At 36.8% G+C, this 14,807-nt stretch overlaps 1 protein-coding gene across 1 annotated transcript; it reads right to left on the reverse strand.

The window, feature by feature from the left end:
• Positions 1-4,856: 4,856 nt before the first annotated feature.
• On the reverse strand, positions 4,857-5,420 carry LOC145242820 (protein CFDP2-like). Its single transcript, XM_080105944.1, has one exon. It carries the CDS (start codon positions 5,418-5,420, stop codon positions 4,857-4,859), a length of 564 nt encoding a protein of 187 aa, XP_079962070.1.
• Positions 5,421-14,807: the final 9,387 nt, after the last annotated feature.

The raw sequence follows: 14,807 nt of genomic DNA on the forward strand, positions 1-14,807 counted from the left end.
CTCTTTTCTATCTTTTTCGTCTTTCATTCTCTCTCTTATTTCGTCTTTCACTCTCTCTCTCTTATTTCGTCTTTGATTCTATCTCTTTTTTTCTTTCATTCTAAGTAGATACTTATTATTTTAAGTACTAACTCAATTAATCTTAACTACCTATGTGGGGGCACAGAAATATCTGGTTTAAAAGAGGGCTATCCCTCTCGATGTTGATGGACCTGTAGATCTCATTAAGTTATTTATCTTTTTTTTCTTTTTTTTTTTATTCAATTTTCACCCCAAACAAGGCACAGTGCCACTTTGAAGCAGGGGGCTACTATTAGGGAATTAATTAGCAGGGTCATTATGAAGGGAGAAGAGTAGAAAGATGTTTGTTAACATTACACTTGAACTTCTGCATATCATTGCAGTTGGGAAAGCAGAATCCCGGAAGGGAGTTCCAAAGACCCGCAGTTCTGGGGAATAAACTATTGGAGTAAAAGGCTTTCTTGCACCTAGGGATCTCCACTGTAAAGGGATGAGACTTAGTAGCTTGTCAGGTTTGTCGGGGGTAGTTACGTCAGGGAGGTACAAGTGTTTGCAGTTCGTCAGAGCATTCACCATTAAAGTATTTGTAGAACAGGCAGAGGGATGCAACATCTCGTCGATGGGACAGAGGTTGAAGCCTAGATGACAGTTCTGGACCTATCAGGTTGGCGACTCTTTTTTGAACCCTGTCCAGGAGCGAGAGACAAGCAGCAGATGCACCAGCCCAGATGTGACAACAGTACTCCATACATGGGCGAATGGTTGCCTTATAGAGGTATAGGATACTGGCAGGCGTAAGTAGTTTTCTAGCACGGTAGAGGGAGCCAACCTTCCTTGCAGCAGCCTTGGCAATGCTCTTAATGTATCTATTCCAGTTCATATTCCCTGTAAACGTTAGGCCGAGGAGTTTAAAAGAAGTACTTTCAGGCAATGTGTTCTTGGCCATTGCTATTGGTGGTAGAGAAGGTTTCTTGTAGTTATTGAAGGAAACAAGCTTAGTCTTAGCAGCATTGAATGAGACCAACCATTTTTGTCCCCATTCCACTACGGATTGGAGGTCATCCTCTAGTGTTTCTGCCATTTTCTTGGATATGTGTTCATTAGTTTTCCCCTCATATCTGTTATAGAGAGTGGTGTCATCGGCAAATATACCCATCTCCGAAACAATATTATCAAGGAGGTCGTTTATGAATATCAGGAACAATAGAGGTCCAAGGATAGACCCCTGAGGCACTCCCGCATTTATGTCATATTGTTTGGATGTACGTCCGTCGAGGACAACTTTGATTTTTCTATTACTTAAGAAGGATTTAATTACGTTATGAATTCTTCCAGTGATTCCATATGATCTAATTTTCCTTAGAAGACCATCGTGCCATACCCTGTCAAAAGCCTCAGATATATCAAGGGCCACCGCTCTACCCTCCCCTGTTTTATCCAATGAACGGTATATACGTTCAGAAACTACAGTTAAGATATCTGCTGTTGAATGGGCTTGCCTGAATCCATATTGTTTGTCAGTCAGGAGTTTAGCAGCTGTTAGGTGCTGGACTAGGACTTGATTAACTAAGGACTCAAATATTTTGGCAAAAAGCGGGAGGAGGCTAATGGGGTGATAATTTAGTGGGTCAGTTCTTTCACCAGAATTCTTGAAGACTGGTACCACAGAGGCGGTTTTCCAGCAGTCGGGAAAACAAGATTCGTTAAGGCATTTATTGTAAAGTTTGGACAGAACTGGAGCAACCTCGGCAGAGCATTTTTTTAATAGCACAGCCGGGATGAGATCTGGTCCACATGCTTTAGAGGTGTCTAGGTTTTTTATAATAGCATGTACCTGAGAAGGGGTGATTTTCAAATCGTCAAGTGTGGCGTCTGTTCGCAGAGGAAAATCAGGGAGTGAGTGGTGTACCGAGTTCAGTGTGGAGTTTGAGGCAAACCGACTGGCAAGCAGATTAGCCTTGTCAGTTGCCGTGCAAGCAACCTCATGATTGTTTGTTAGTGGGGGAATAATTGACTGTCCATTATTAACTACGCTGTTGTAGATTTTCCAAAAATCCCGGGTTCCTAATTTCTGTGCTTCGATGCGCTTTCTGGTGGTTTCAGAGTAATCTGACTTAGCTGTGTCTATCACTCTCTTACAATTATTTCTAGCTTCTATAAACTTCTGTTTATTTGAGCTGGACTTATGTCGGTTGAATCTGCGGAACGCATGCTGCCTTTGACAAATGGCAGCTGCACAAGCAGAAGTAAACCATTGGGGGGAGTGGGGCTTGCTATAGTATTTCCGTGCGGGAACATGTGCTTCAATAGCAGTTTTGAACCATTCAGTTGTCTCATTTGCACACTGTTCCGCTGGAAGAGTAAAGATATTTTGCCATGGGGCATCTCTGATGAGCTCCCTGATGGCTTCCCAATCAGCCTTTTTGATCTTTATCTAGAAGAAACCTGTATTACTGATCTCGTACATCATAGCACAAAACCAATGGAAGAAGGAGACTTCCTTAATCCTGGTAGACAACCTTTCTAGTGCTTGGCCTTGTTTCCTGGCAAGAGCAATGAATGTTTTCCCCCACTTCTATTTCATTCCCTTCCTCCCAAACTGGACATCTTGAGGGTGTTTGCCACATATCATTAGTTGCATAAAATCAGGATGGTTATAGTGCCATGGCGCACATGTAAAGAGACCCTGCACCTATCTCTGATGGGCTTTCCAAGGGCCACAAATCCTGTAAATGAAAAAGTTGGCTAATGGTCTCTTTATGTGCACATGTTTGGTATCATACACATCCACTTTGTCCAACTCCTTTCACCCCAAAACTAAAACTGTTTAATAAAATGACAGCCAAATCGTGATAATAGGAGCAAACCATACACACACTCAAATAAAAACAATTTGCCTCCTCCCTTGAGGCTTGCATTCACAAATATCCATGAGACAATATAGAATCATTTCTCCTAGCAAACTACCTGGATATCTTAGCACTAAGCGAAACTAACCTACACTCTTCCATCCTCTCTAACTAATTTAACATGTCTGGTTATCTCCCACTTTGCTATAAGGACTCAGACAGATATATGCATGGACTTGGAGTATATATTCGTAACACCTTCTCTAGAGAAATCAAACTAGAATCAAACGACTAGACCTTCATGTGCCTTAGACTAACCTTGCAACATAGCATTAGTTACTTATATTTTCTCTACCATTCTCCCTCAACCCAAGATTGTACTCTAATCAACCATGTATCTAACAGCAGAGATAAAGAAATATGTGTTTGGTGACTTTAATGTACAGTAATTGGCTCAGTTTCTCGAGTTACACGGACACTGCTGGTAACAACATTTTTTTTATCCTATTCTTTGACACAGTCATGTTACAGACCTGCCTCCTAGCTCGTAAGGATTACCAAGCCTCACTTTAAGATCTATTTATGACCACAGTTCCTGAGGATTGTGGGACAAATGCTCCTTGCCAATTCGGGAATGCTTATCACATTAACATATAACATATCACCCTAAACCCTCGGCCTTGATCAGGTGCCATAGGATGCTCCATAGGCTGTCTCTGTGGATGCTGTCAAAGGCTTTTTTAAAGTCAACAAAGTTCACATATAGTTGTCTATGTCACTCTGTACACTGCTCAATGATGTTTCGGGGTGCGAAGATCTGGTCTGTACATCCTTGGTGTTCTTTTCTCGATTTGCCGGCCACAACATTTGACATTTTTGTTATGATGATCTTGGCCAGGATTTTACTTGGCACGGAGAGAAGAGTGATCCCTCTCGAGTTGTTACAGTCATTTAATGCCCCTTTTGTCAGAATATTGACAATTACACCCTTGTTTCAGTCTTCAGGGACTTTCTTACCTTCCCATATTGCTGTGAACAGTGGTAGTAGAATTTTGACTGCAAGTTCAGAGTCTGTCTTGAATAGCTTTGCATCAAGGTTGTTTGGACCTGATGACTTGCCATTCTTCATAGTCTTGATGACAATTATGATCTCTTCTGTCGTTGGGGGGGGGGGGGGGGCGGTCGGTGTTAATATCCAGTTCCTCTTCAGTTTCTGGAATGTCAACTATTTCCTTAGGTGTTGGTTAGTTGAGGACTTCCCGGAAGTGTTCAGTCCATCTCTCTTGTTTTTTTTTTCAGTTGTCAGCAGTTTTCTCTGCTTGTTCTTGACTGGGCCATCTGTACGCCCTTTAAATTTCTTCGTGATCCTATACAGCATCCTTGTTCTCTTTGTGCTACCACCTCCTGTACCTTAGCTGCAAGTTGTTCCATGGCCTCTCTCTCTTGTCTTGGCGGGCAAGTGTCTTCACTTTCTTGTTAGTTTCTCTGTATAATTCTTGCTGTTGTTCATGTAGTCTTGGGAATTTAGTCTGCAGAAGCTTCTTCTTGATTTTTCCTCTTTCTTCCATTGCTTCCAAAGTCTTTTGTTGTATCCAGTTCTTGTTGGTCTTCTTCTTGTGATAGCCTATTTCTTTCTTGCTGCTTCAGTGTACAGTGCAGCAACTTGTTTCCATGTATTGTCAACGTTAATGTCTTTTAATTGTTCAGGCATGTTCTGCAAAATCTGAAATCAATTCCTTAAGTCGCTGATAAAGGCAGCCTTTACAGTGTTGTCCCTCAGTCGCTGTGTATCATAATGCATTTGAGTGGCTGTCTTTAAAGAAGTTTTCTTTCATTTGTTCTTGGTGAGTGCCATCATCAGGTGATGGTCACTGCCGATATCTGCACTCTGCCCGACTTTCACATCTAGCAGGGAGCATCTCCACATACCGCTGATCATCAAGTGGTCAATCTGGTTCTTGTCTCTTCCATTTGATGAGTTCCATGTCAGCTTGTGGGTGTCTTGATGTATGAAGAGGGTCCTCCTATCATCAAGTTGTTCATGGCACAAAATTCCACCAGTCTCTCACCATTGTCGTTCCTGATTTCCATCCCATGCTTTCCCATGACTCTTTCAAAGTCGGTGTTGTCATTCCCAACTTTGGCATTGAGGTCCTCCATGACAATAATTTGGTTGTGGCATGGTGTTATCCCCATCTTTTTCTGCAGTTGACTATAAAAGTTATTCTGGTCTTTTTCTCTACTGTTGTTTGTTGGTGTGTAGCATTGGATGATGTTCATATTGACATGTTTGCCCTTCAGTCTTGCACAAATTAGTCGTTTGTTTACAGGCTTCCATTCTAGCAGACTTCGCTCTACACTTTTCTTGAGGATGATGGCAACTCCCTCATGATGTAGGTTGTCATCCCTCCAAGAGCAGAGGATGGTTACTCCGGTGTTAGTTTTCAACCTTCCAGATCCAGTCCATCTGCTCTTACTCACTCTTATAACATGGAGGTTAAAAAGTCTCATCTCAGATGTTACCTTTGCAAGCTTGTACATCTCATACATTGTTCTTACATTCCAATGTCCTAGTCTGATCTTGGTTTTAGTGGTGGTATGGTCTTCCCTCATGCTGCCGTTAACATTCTCTTAGGTTTCGCCACCAGCATTCATACGAGTTTCCTTTGACTCAGAAGCGCCCCCCCCCACACACACACTGAAGTAGGGGTTCTCTTTGTTGCCGTTTCCATAACATACTTGTTTTACTCCAGTTCAGGTGAATGAAAGGACTTGCACCACACAGATAGTTTCACCTATGTGGGCAGCATCATCAGACCTGAGAGCGACACAAGGGAGGACATACAAAGCAGGCTGAGCAAGGCAAGGAGTGTGTTTAGGGGACTGAGCAACATCTGGAGATCTGCGCAATACAACACCAACATCAAGCTCAAACTCTATCAGAGTTGTGTAGTATCAACACTCGTATATGGATCGGCATGCTGGAGAACGATGGAAGCAGATTTCATCAAGCTTCGATCCTTCCACACCACCTGCCTTCTACAAATATTGAGGATATTCTGGCCTGAGAAGACCTACTAAGGAGATGCCATCAATAAGATATGGACCTTATCATCAGAAACTGGCAATGGAGGTAGATTGGACATGTTATCGGGAAAGACCCACAATCAATCACAAGAACAGCATTGGACCTCAGATGGCAAAAGCAAGAGAGGAAGACCGAGAGCAATTTGGAGAAGAACGGTGGAAAGGAAGAGAAAACTATGCAGCATTCTTAGGGTTCACTGGCTAGGCTGGCTCAGGATAGGCGGAGGTGGAGGGAATTTGTTGTTGCCTAACACACCACTGGGTGTAATGGTTGATGATGATGAAACCCTCGACTCCAAGTTGAAGGGTCATTCCTCAAAACAAATGCAAAACAACAAAGTATTTCAAGGACGCTGACTGAGAAGCCATCAGAGATCATATCAGAAATGCCCTATAGAGTAGTTTCTTTTCTCTTCCTGTGGAACAGTGTGCAAATGAGGCCATTGAATAGTTAAAAGCAGTAATGTTTCCACATGGAAGTTTTATACCAAACTCCACTCTGGATACATTAAATCTGTGATCATAAAAGCATCCAATAATGATATATTACAAACATCACGACTAAAACAATATTTTATTCCATGATACTCAGTCAATGCCAAGTAAATCTGTTACTTTCTATTTTATAAAGCTATGTATGTTCATATCTTTGTATGTACTGGATGTACTTCTGGACTAATTAGCAGATCATTAGAAAATTTAGAACACAACTGCTAGGTGTACTCGGTCGAAATGTAGGCTACATTTACTTTAATGTAGTTTTCTACAAAGGGGATAAAAAAAGAGTGGAAGCTCTTTGTGGAAATTCAGATGGCTCCAATTTTTGTGAACTTTTAACAATAGGTATCAGACATCAATTCATAAATATTTCTCAAATTTCAGTTTCTTTGAAGTAATTTAAAGGAGTTTTATAAGCATAGGCACAATTTTTCATTTGAAACTTCGAATAGATCAGATTTGCATTGAATTATATCCATACTGAATGAACACCAATTAAGCAAGATTCCATTAATTGAAACTTATTGTTAATACACCTTAAGCTTAAAGTTAAAATTTTAGACATTTTCTTCAATCAAAATTATGTCATTGATTTTGATCAAGGATTCTTGACATAATGTTTCGTACCTTGATTTTAATCTTCCTAAGGGGATATAAAAGTTGTGCAAAACTGTTCTCTTTAGGAAATTTACCTTGGACAAGTTCAGACGGGATAGTAAAAGTGTTTATTATTCAATTAGTTTTGGTGTTTTTTTTTGTTTTTTTTTTCATTTAATCATTTCTATCTGTGCAGCTGCCATTACTGAATGGCAGCTGCATTAAACACCATAAGTTAATTAAAAATACGCAATAGTTTAAAGAAGCTAAAAATAATTGTCAGAGTGAAATAACTACACTCAAGAATAGGCACACTGAAATCACCAGAATATGCATTCAGTCCCAATTTAGAAACTTGCGATTTCGGGAAAATTTATAACTGGTAAATAATGGGTAATCAATAATTCCCCCACTATCCAACAACCATGAGGTTGTTTGCACAGCAACTGAGAAGCTTAACCTGCGTTTTACCTCCAACTCCACATTAAACCCTACAGATCATTCCCTCCCAAATTCCTCTTTGCAGGCAAGAACTATTCTTAATGATCTGAAAATCACTTTTTTTCATGTTTGTGATGTTGTAAAAACCTAGACACATCGAAGGTGTGTGGATTTGATCTCACCCCTACTATACTATTAAAAAAATTCTCCGCTGAGATTGCCCCAGTTCTCTTCAAACTCTACAATAAATACCTTACTAAATTTTGCGTCCCTGACTGTTCGAAAATTGCTTTTGTAGTACCAGTTTTCAAAAATTCTGTTGAAAGAACTGACCCACTAAATTATCACCTCATTAGTCTCTTACCTCTCTTAGCCAAAATCTAAAACAGTAGCCCTTGATATATTAAAAGCTTTGGGCAGGATTTAGCATAAAGATCTTATAAAAATTAAATTATACAGTATTACTGGATGGATACTTATTATAATTAGCTCCTTCTTAGACAAGAGAAAAATCCAGGTTGTTCTCAAGGGTAAAATCATATAAATGCGAATGTACTCTGTGCGACTCAGGTTTTTCATTGTTTAATATTTACAAGACATATCAGTATTACTACTATTGCTACAGGGCTTCCTTTCTCTACCATGCTTCATAGTACCTGGATATCCAGATGCTTCATGGAGTTGATGTCAGAAGTAGCGCTCGGTACATGACCGAACCACCTGAGATGCCGAGCACATAAAGACATTTGTAATCCCACTAATACTTACAATGCCTATAATTTTAATACATGTACAGAGGTTGACAATTATTGACTTAAATTCAACAAATACTTTTTCTGTATCTTTCATTCGGTTTTGATTTCAAAGATTAAATTTAAAATTTCATCTTAATCTATAACCAATACCTTTTCGTGTTGACAAGTGCAGGAAGTTAATGAAATCGACACTTTCTGCTTACTTCATTCTTTCAATAAATACTTTGCGATTATCTTTACTGTAAATACATACACGGTTTACTAATTATGTACGACAAATTAAGGCATGACAAATGTATGACAAATATACGACAACTGTTCATGCTGAGTCTCTATCCATGTGATAGATAGACACGATAAATTGATCCTGCCTTATTTTTGTTTTGTTTTTCGTTAAAAGTCTTTGTAAAAAAATAAACAAGTTTTTTTTCCAAACTTAGAGAGACTATAAAGACATGTAAAGCTTACTTTTAAAAAATTCTAAATTTGTTTTTTTATAGTGTTTGTTTTTTTATTGTAAGTGTTTACAATAAATGACAATGGAACGTAAATCTCTCTCTCTCTCTCTCTCTCTCTCTCTCTCTCTCTCTATATATATATATATATATATATATATATATATATATATATATATATATATATATGGTAAGAATGATAATTAGTAAAACCTGAAGAGAGTGCTCAATACTATTGCAGAGCAAATATGCGTTTTATTTTTTATTACCGATTTATCTTGTCAGTTACATATGTTTCAGTTGCCGGACCATATTTACGATCCAGGAGCCTCGTCAGACCTTACAGAAATGCCTATTATTATTTGGAAGAACGATTTTAAAAGAAATAAGAGAGAAAAAAAAATAGGAAAAAAGAAAGAGGGGAAGAGAAAATAAGGGTGGGGGCTGGAGATCAACAATAATTAAGTTGTGAAGTTTAAAATACATTAGATTGTAGTGTGTATGGAGAGGGGGTTAGTAAATTCAGCTAGGCATGGGTGAAGGTGTAGTGATATAGGGAGGGGGAGAGGGGAAGATAAAAGAGAGGGGGAGGAATTTCAATTTTAGGTTTTAAGATTTGGCTGTATTTAGTAAAATTGTTTAGCTATACACTGGAGTATATGGATTGATTGGAGGAAGAGAGAAAGGTTTAGTGAACGTGTCATATACGTTTGTTTCAAAGAAGGCAGGGAGTCGGTGAGGGATGGTGAGAGGTATGGGAGGAGTAAGGAAGTTTTATGAATAAGGGCCATCGTGTGTCTATCGACAATAAGTGCACAGTTTGATATCAGTGTGGGAACTGTACACACAATTATTTGCGATGAATTGAAGATGCGGAAGATTTGCACAAAGTTTGTCCCAAGGTTGCTCAGAGAAGATTACAGACTATTTGATTAAGATAGGCATCAAGACAGTTCTTCACCTTCCTTGCTCCTTGTAACGTTTGGTTATTTCCTAAGTTCAAGGAGACAGCTGAGGAGATGAAAGAGGCCGTGAAAAGGGTTTTTGATACACTCGCACAAGAGGACTTCCATGGGGCCTTCCAGAAGGTCTTAGAACGGTATGAAAAGTTTATTGCAGTCGAGAGTTTCATGTGTGTCCTATCAATAAAAGTGCCTATACAAAAAAGTCTGAAAACATATTGAAGTCACCTCATATCTATCTATCTATCTATCTATCTATCTATCTATCTATCTATCTATATATATATATATATATATATATATATATCTAAAAATGTAAATTTGGTTCGTTACAAGTGAATAAACCCATATTTCTACGTTACCAATTTATTTGAAATTTTCAGACAACCCATCTTTAGAGTCGAGGTATGTTTTTATGTTATTAAAATAAATTTACCTCGCGAATTATTAAAATATTAAATAAAATAAATATATTTTCGTAAGCCGTTACTGCGAATCTGTTCTGTTGATAAAACTGAGCTTCCAGTTCGATTCATTTCACAGCCACAAATTGACGAAAGATTTCATTTTCTGTTAACTCGATAAGTAAAAAAAAAAACAAAAAAAACATAATTCATTTGTTTATCTTTTTTTTTTTACACATTTTTTTATTACATAAGGCCCCAAAAAAAGTTTGTTGCTTGCTTTTTGAGTTTTTTTTTTTTCGATATAAGATTGGTTGGTAAAGTACAGTTTTTTTTTGTCCACGCTATTTTTTAAATCGTATTTCCAGGTTTAATTACAGTTTTATTATGTTTTTTTATTCAATTGTAAGGTTAAAATACACCCTCCCCTCCCCATGTTAAGAATGGCCTTTTAAATATTAACGTTATTATTACAACACGGATCACTCTCTGCATGAGTACTGTACTTTCACCTAACAATTTAATAAACAAAACATGGTACTTATGCAGAGAAAGTACCATAATAATATAATAATAGAATAATAACGTTATTTAGAAAGCCATTCTTAACATGGGGAGGACGTTTTGTTACTATTCTATACTTTCACCTAACAATTTAATAAACAAAAGATGGTACTTATGCAGAGAAGGTACTGTGCTGAAATAACGCTATTAAGAAAGCCATTCTTAACATGGGAAAGGGAGAGTGTTCTGTAACTATTTTATATTTTCACCTAACAATTTAATAAACAAAAGATAGTACTTATGCAGAGAAGGTACCGGGCTGAAATAATACCATTATTTAGAAAGCTATTCTTAACATGGAGAGGGAGTTTTGCATCTATTCTATACCTTCACCTAACAATTTAATAAACAAAAATAGATAGTACGTATGCATAGAAAATACTGTGCTGAAATAATGTTATTTAGAAAGACATTCTTAACATGGGGATGGTATTTTGTAACTATTCTGTCCTTTCACCTAACAATTTAAAAAGAAAACATGGTACTTATGCAGAGAAGCTACCCCGCTGAAATAATGACGTTATTATTTAGAAAGCCATTCTTAACATGGGGATAGGGGTGTTTTGTAACTATTCTGGACTTTCACTTAACAATTTATTAAACAAAAGTTAAACTTAAGCAGACAAGGAACAGTATTGAATCATTAACATTATTTAGAAAGCCATTCTTAACATGGGCAGGGAGGATGTTTTCTAACTATTCTGTACTTTCGGTGCTGATGCAGAGAGTGATCTGCGCTATTTTTTAAATCGCATTTCCACGTTTAATTAAAGTTTTATGATATGTTTTTTATTCAATTGTAAGGTTAAAGTACAGATTAGGTACAAAACCCCCTCCCCATGTTAAGAATGGCTTTTTAAATAATAACGTTATTATTTCAGCACGGATCACTCTCTTCATGAATACCGATTAACGTTTTGTTCTTTGCTTTTTTTACCGTATTTTTTGTTTTTTTTCAAGAAAACCTTTTTTTAACAAAGATTGAAAGTGCATGTTTTTTCTTTTTTTTTTTACAGAAGTTGTTTTTATATAAGAAAATATGAATGCTTATAAAGAAATTGGATACTCGTGCACTTATTGATCCGTGCTGAAATAATAACGTTATTATTTAAAAAGCCATTCTTAACATTGGGAGAAGAGGGTGTTTTGTACCTATTCTGTACTTTAACCTTACAATTGAATGAAAAAAAAAAACGGTAAATTTTTAGATTAGGTCCACCTCCACAATTTTTTTTTAAATGACGACTTTTGTAGGTTTTCGACTATGCTGAATACTGAAATCGCATTGAAATTTTGCAGAAATAAGTAGTTATTGAGATATTAAAAATTTGTATAATGCATTGTAGTCTCTGGTAGCCGTCTTTTTTACACGCTTGCGCGCGTCATAAACAAATCTACGCGCATAACAAAGATGGCCGCCAAAGAATACAATGCATAAAACAACTATCTATATCTCGATAACTACTTATTTCTGCAAAATTTCAATGCGATTTCTGTATTCAGCATAGTCGGAAACCTATAAAAGTGGTCATTTAAAAGAAAATTGTGGAGGTGGACCTAATCTAAAAAAAATACCAAAAAAACATAAAACTTTAATTAAGCTTGGAAATACGATTTAAAAAAATAGCGCGGATCAGTAAGTGCATTAGCACCCATTAATCGACTCACGTGACCTTATTAACAAATATTATCAAAGGCAAGATATGTTACTTTATTACCGAAATGGATAATTTTTTTTGTTTTTTTTAATGCAAAATTTTTATTCGGCTCAAAAAACACAGCGTTTACTGTTATGTTTGAAAATTGCAAATGGCGGCAGACTGTGTTAACACATTAGGTTTGGGAAAATGAGTTAAAACTAAAATAAAAACTATACAAAATACTGTTAAAAACCACTGAATACATGTCCGCCTATGTCACAGTAACATATATTGAATGAGTTCCTGACAGTATTTTGTATAGTTTTTTTAGTTTTAACTCATTTTCCCAAAGTTAATGCGTTCAACAGTCTGCCGCCATTTGTATTTTTCAAATATACAGATAAACATTACATTTTTTCAAACCGATTAAACATTTTACACTAAATAAAAAAACTAAAATCTTATCCAGTTAGGTAGAAAAGTAACTTATCTTGCCTTTGATTACATTCATTTGTTATATTTATTTTTCAACAACTTTTTCATTTCTGTGTTTAGTAATACAAACCCGTTTTATTTACTATAACGTTTAATCGGCTCGAAGAACAGTGTTTATCAGTGTATTGGAAAAATACAAACGGTGATGGACACTGTTGATGTTAAGTTTGAGAAAATGATTTAAAACTAAAAATCTATACAAAATACTATCAGAAACCCACCGAATATGTCAGCCTATGTCACAATAGCATATAATTAGTAGGTGTCTGACATTGTTTTGTATAGTTTTTAACTGATTTTCCCAAACTTAACGTATTCAACAGAGTCCGCAACCATTCGTCTTTTTCAAATACATAGATAAACACTGCGTTTTTGAGCCGATTAAACATTTTACATTAAATAAAAACACTAAAAAATTATCCAATTAGATAGAAACGTAATTTACCTTACCTTTGCTTTCATTTATTCGTTTTTGAATAACTTTTTCGAATCTGTGTATAGTAACACCCCCCCCTTACCGAAATATTAGTTAAAAACTCACATTTTTGAATACAATAAAAAAGAAAACTATTTAGCGTTTCAATGGTTTAGCAACTTTCAGCTTAATCCACTAAATGTTGATCGAGCCCAAGCCATGATTGATGGTAACACCCGAGGATCCGGATCCAATTCTGCAAGAGTACCATATTTTTTTTATTTTCGCCTTTTTTTTTTTTTTTTTTTTTTTACTTTTGGGAGTGGATTGCTGTACTAAGAATATAAGAAACATGCATTTTCTCTTTTTATTAGAATTTTCCATTACACGAAATTAAGCCACAGCAACGCGTGGCAGGGTACAGCTAGTATATATATATATATATATATATATATATATATATATATATATTAGGTAAAACTGGTAATTAGTAAAAACCTTAAGAGAGTGCTCAATACTATTGCAGAGCAAATATGTATTTTATTTTTTTATTACCGTTTTATCTGTTTGGTTACATATGTTTCGGATGTTGGACAGTGTTTACGATCTAACAGCCTCGTCAGACCTTATAGAAATGGTTAGTTAGTATTAGGAAGAATTGTTTTTAGGAGGAATACGGAAAAAAAGAGGGGGTTTTGGGGTAGGAGATAATAGAGGGGGAAGGCGGGTAATGACAATATTTCAGTTTTGCTGCCCTTTGTGACTATATGTATATGTGTTTCTATGTATATGCGCATGAGTGAGCATATATGTACAGATGTAGCTATGCCTGGATTTATATACATATATGTGTCTTTTTTTTTTTTTTTTTTTTACATAGGCATCACCACATTATCAAGGCCAAGAGGCCACTAAAGGATAAGGGTTAAAGAGTGTACAGTAATCATTAGTAATGAAAATTTGTTAAATTTGATAACTTATATGGAACGGCTCATCAAGAACTTATTTACGTTAGACTTGAAGACAACCATATTGTAGTCAGCCGGAAAGCAGGAAAACGGAAGACAATTCCACAGGCGTGCAGTTCTAAGAAAGAAGCTTTGTTCATGGAATCTACGTTAAGGTTTAGGCACAGATAAAGAGTGGGAGGAATTATTGATAGTGTTTACAGCTAGACGAGTGTTTCTTGTGAAAGTTTGGCGAGGGGGGGACTATAGATTGAAGCTCAGTCGAACACTTTCCATGAAAATAACGATACATCAGAGACAAACTCGCAACATCTCTTCTGTGAGATAGAGGTTGCAAGGAGAAGAAAAGGACATCTCCTACGAGGCTACGAAGTCTATTTTGAACTCTATCAAGGCAGGACAAGTCCTTTCTAGCAGCTCCTGCCCAGATGTGGCAACAGTATTCCATCCTTGGACATACCTGGCTCTTATATAGATAGAGAATAGCATCAGCAGTGAGATATTTACCGGATCGATAGAAAGATCCCACCATTTTTCCAGCGGCCTTGGCAACAGATTTGATGTACGTGTTCCATTTAAGATCAGGAGTAATGGTCAAGCCCAGAAGCTTGTCAAAACTTGAGGCCTCCTGAAGACGAGAGCCATTCATTTCAATT

The sequence above is a fragment of the Euprymna scolopes genome, chromosome 21, assembly GCF_053919585.1.
Source record: "Euprymna scolopes isolate OS-2025 chromosome 21, ASM5391958v1, whole genome shotgun sequence".
Taxonomy (NCBI): Eukaryota; Metazoa; Mollusca; class Cephalopoda; order Sepiida; family Sepiolidae; genus Euprymna; species Euprymna scolopes.

Excerpts from the sequence above, each read along its gene's own strand:
- LOC145242820 (XM_080105944.1), bottom strand. The coding sequence starts at position 5,420 with ATGTATGAGATGTACAAGCTTGCAAAGGTAACATCTGAGATGAGACTT.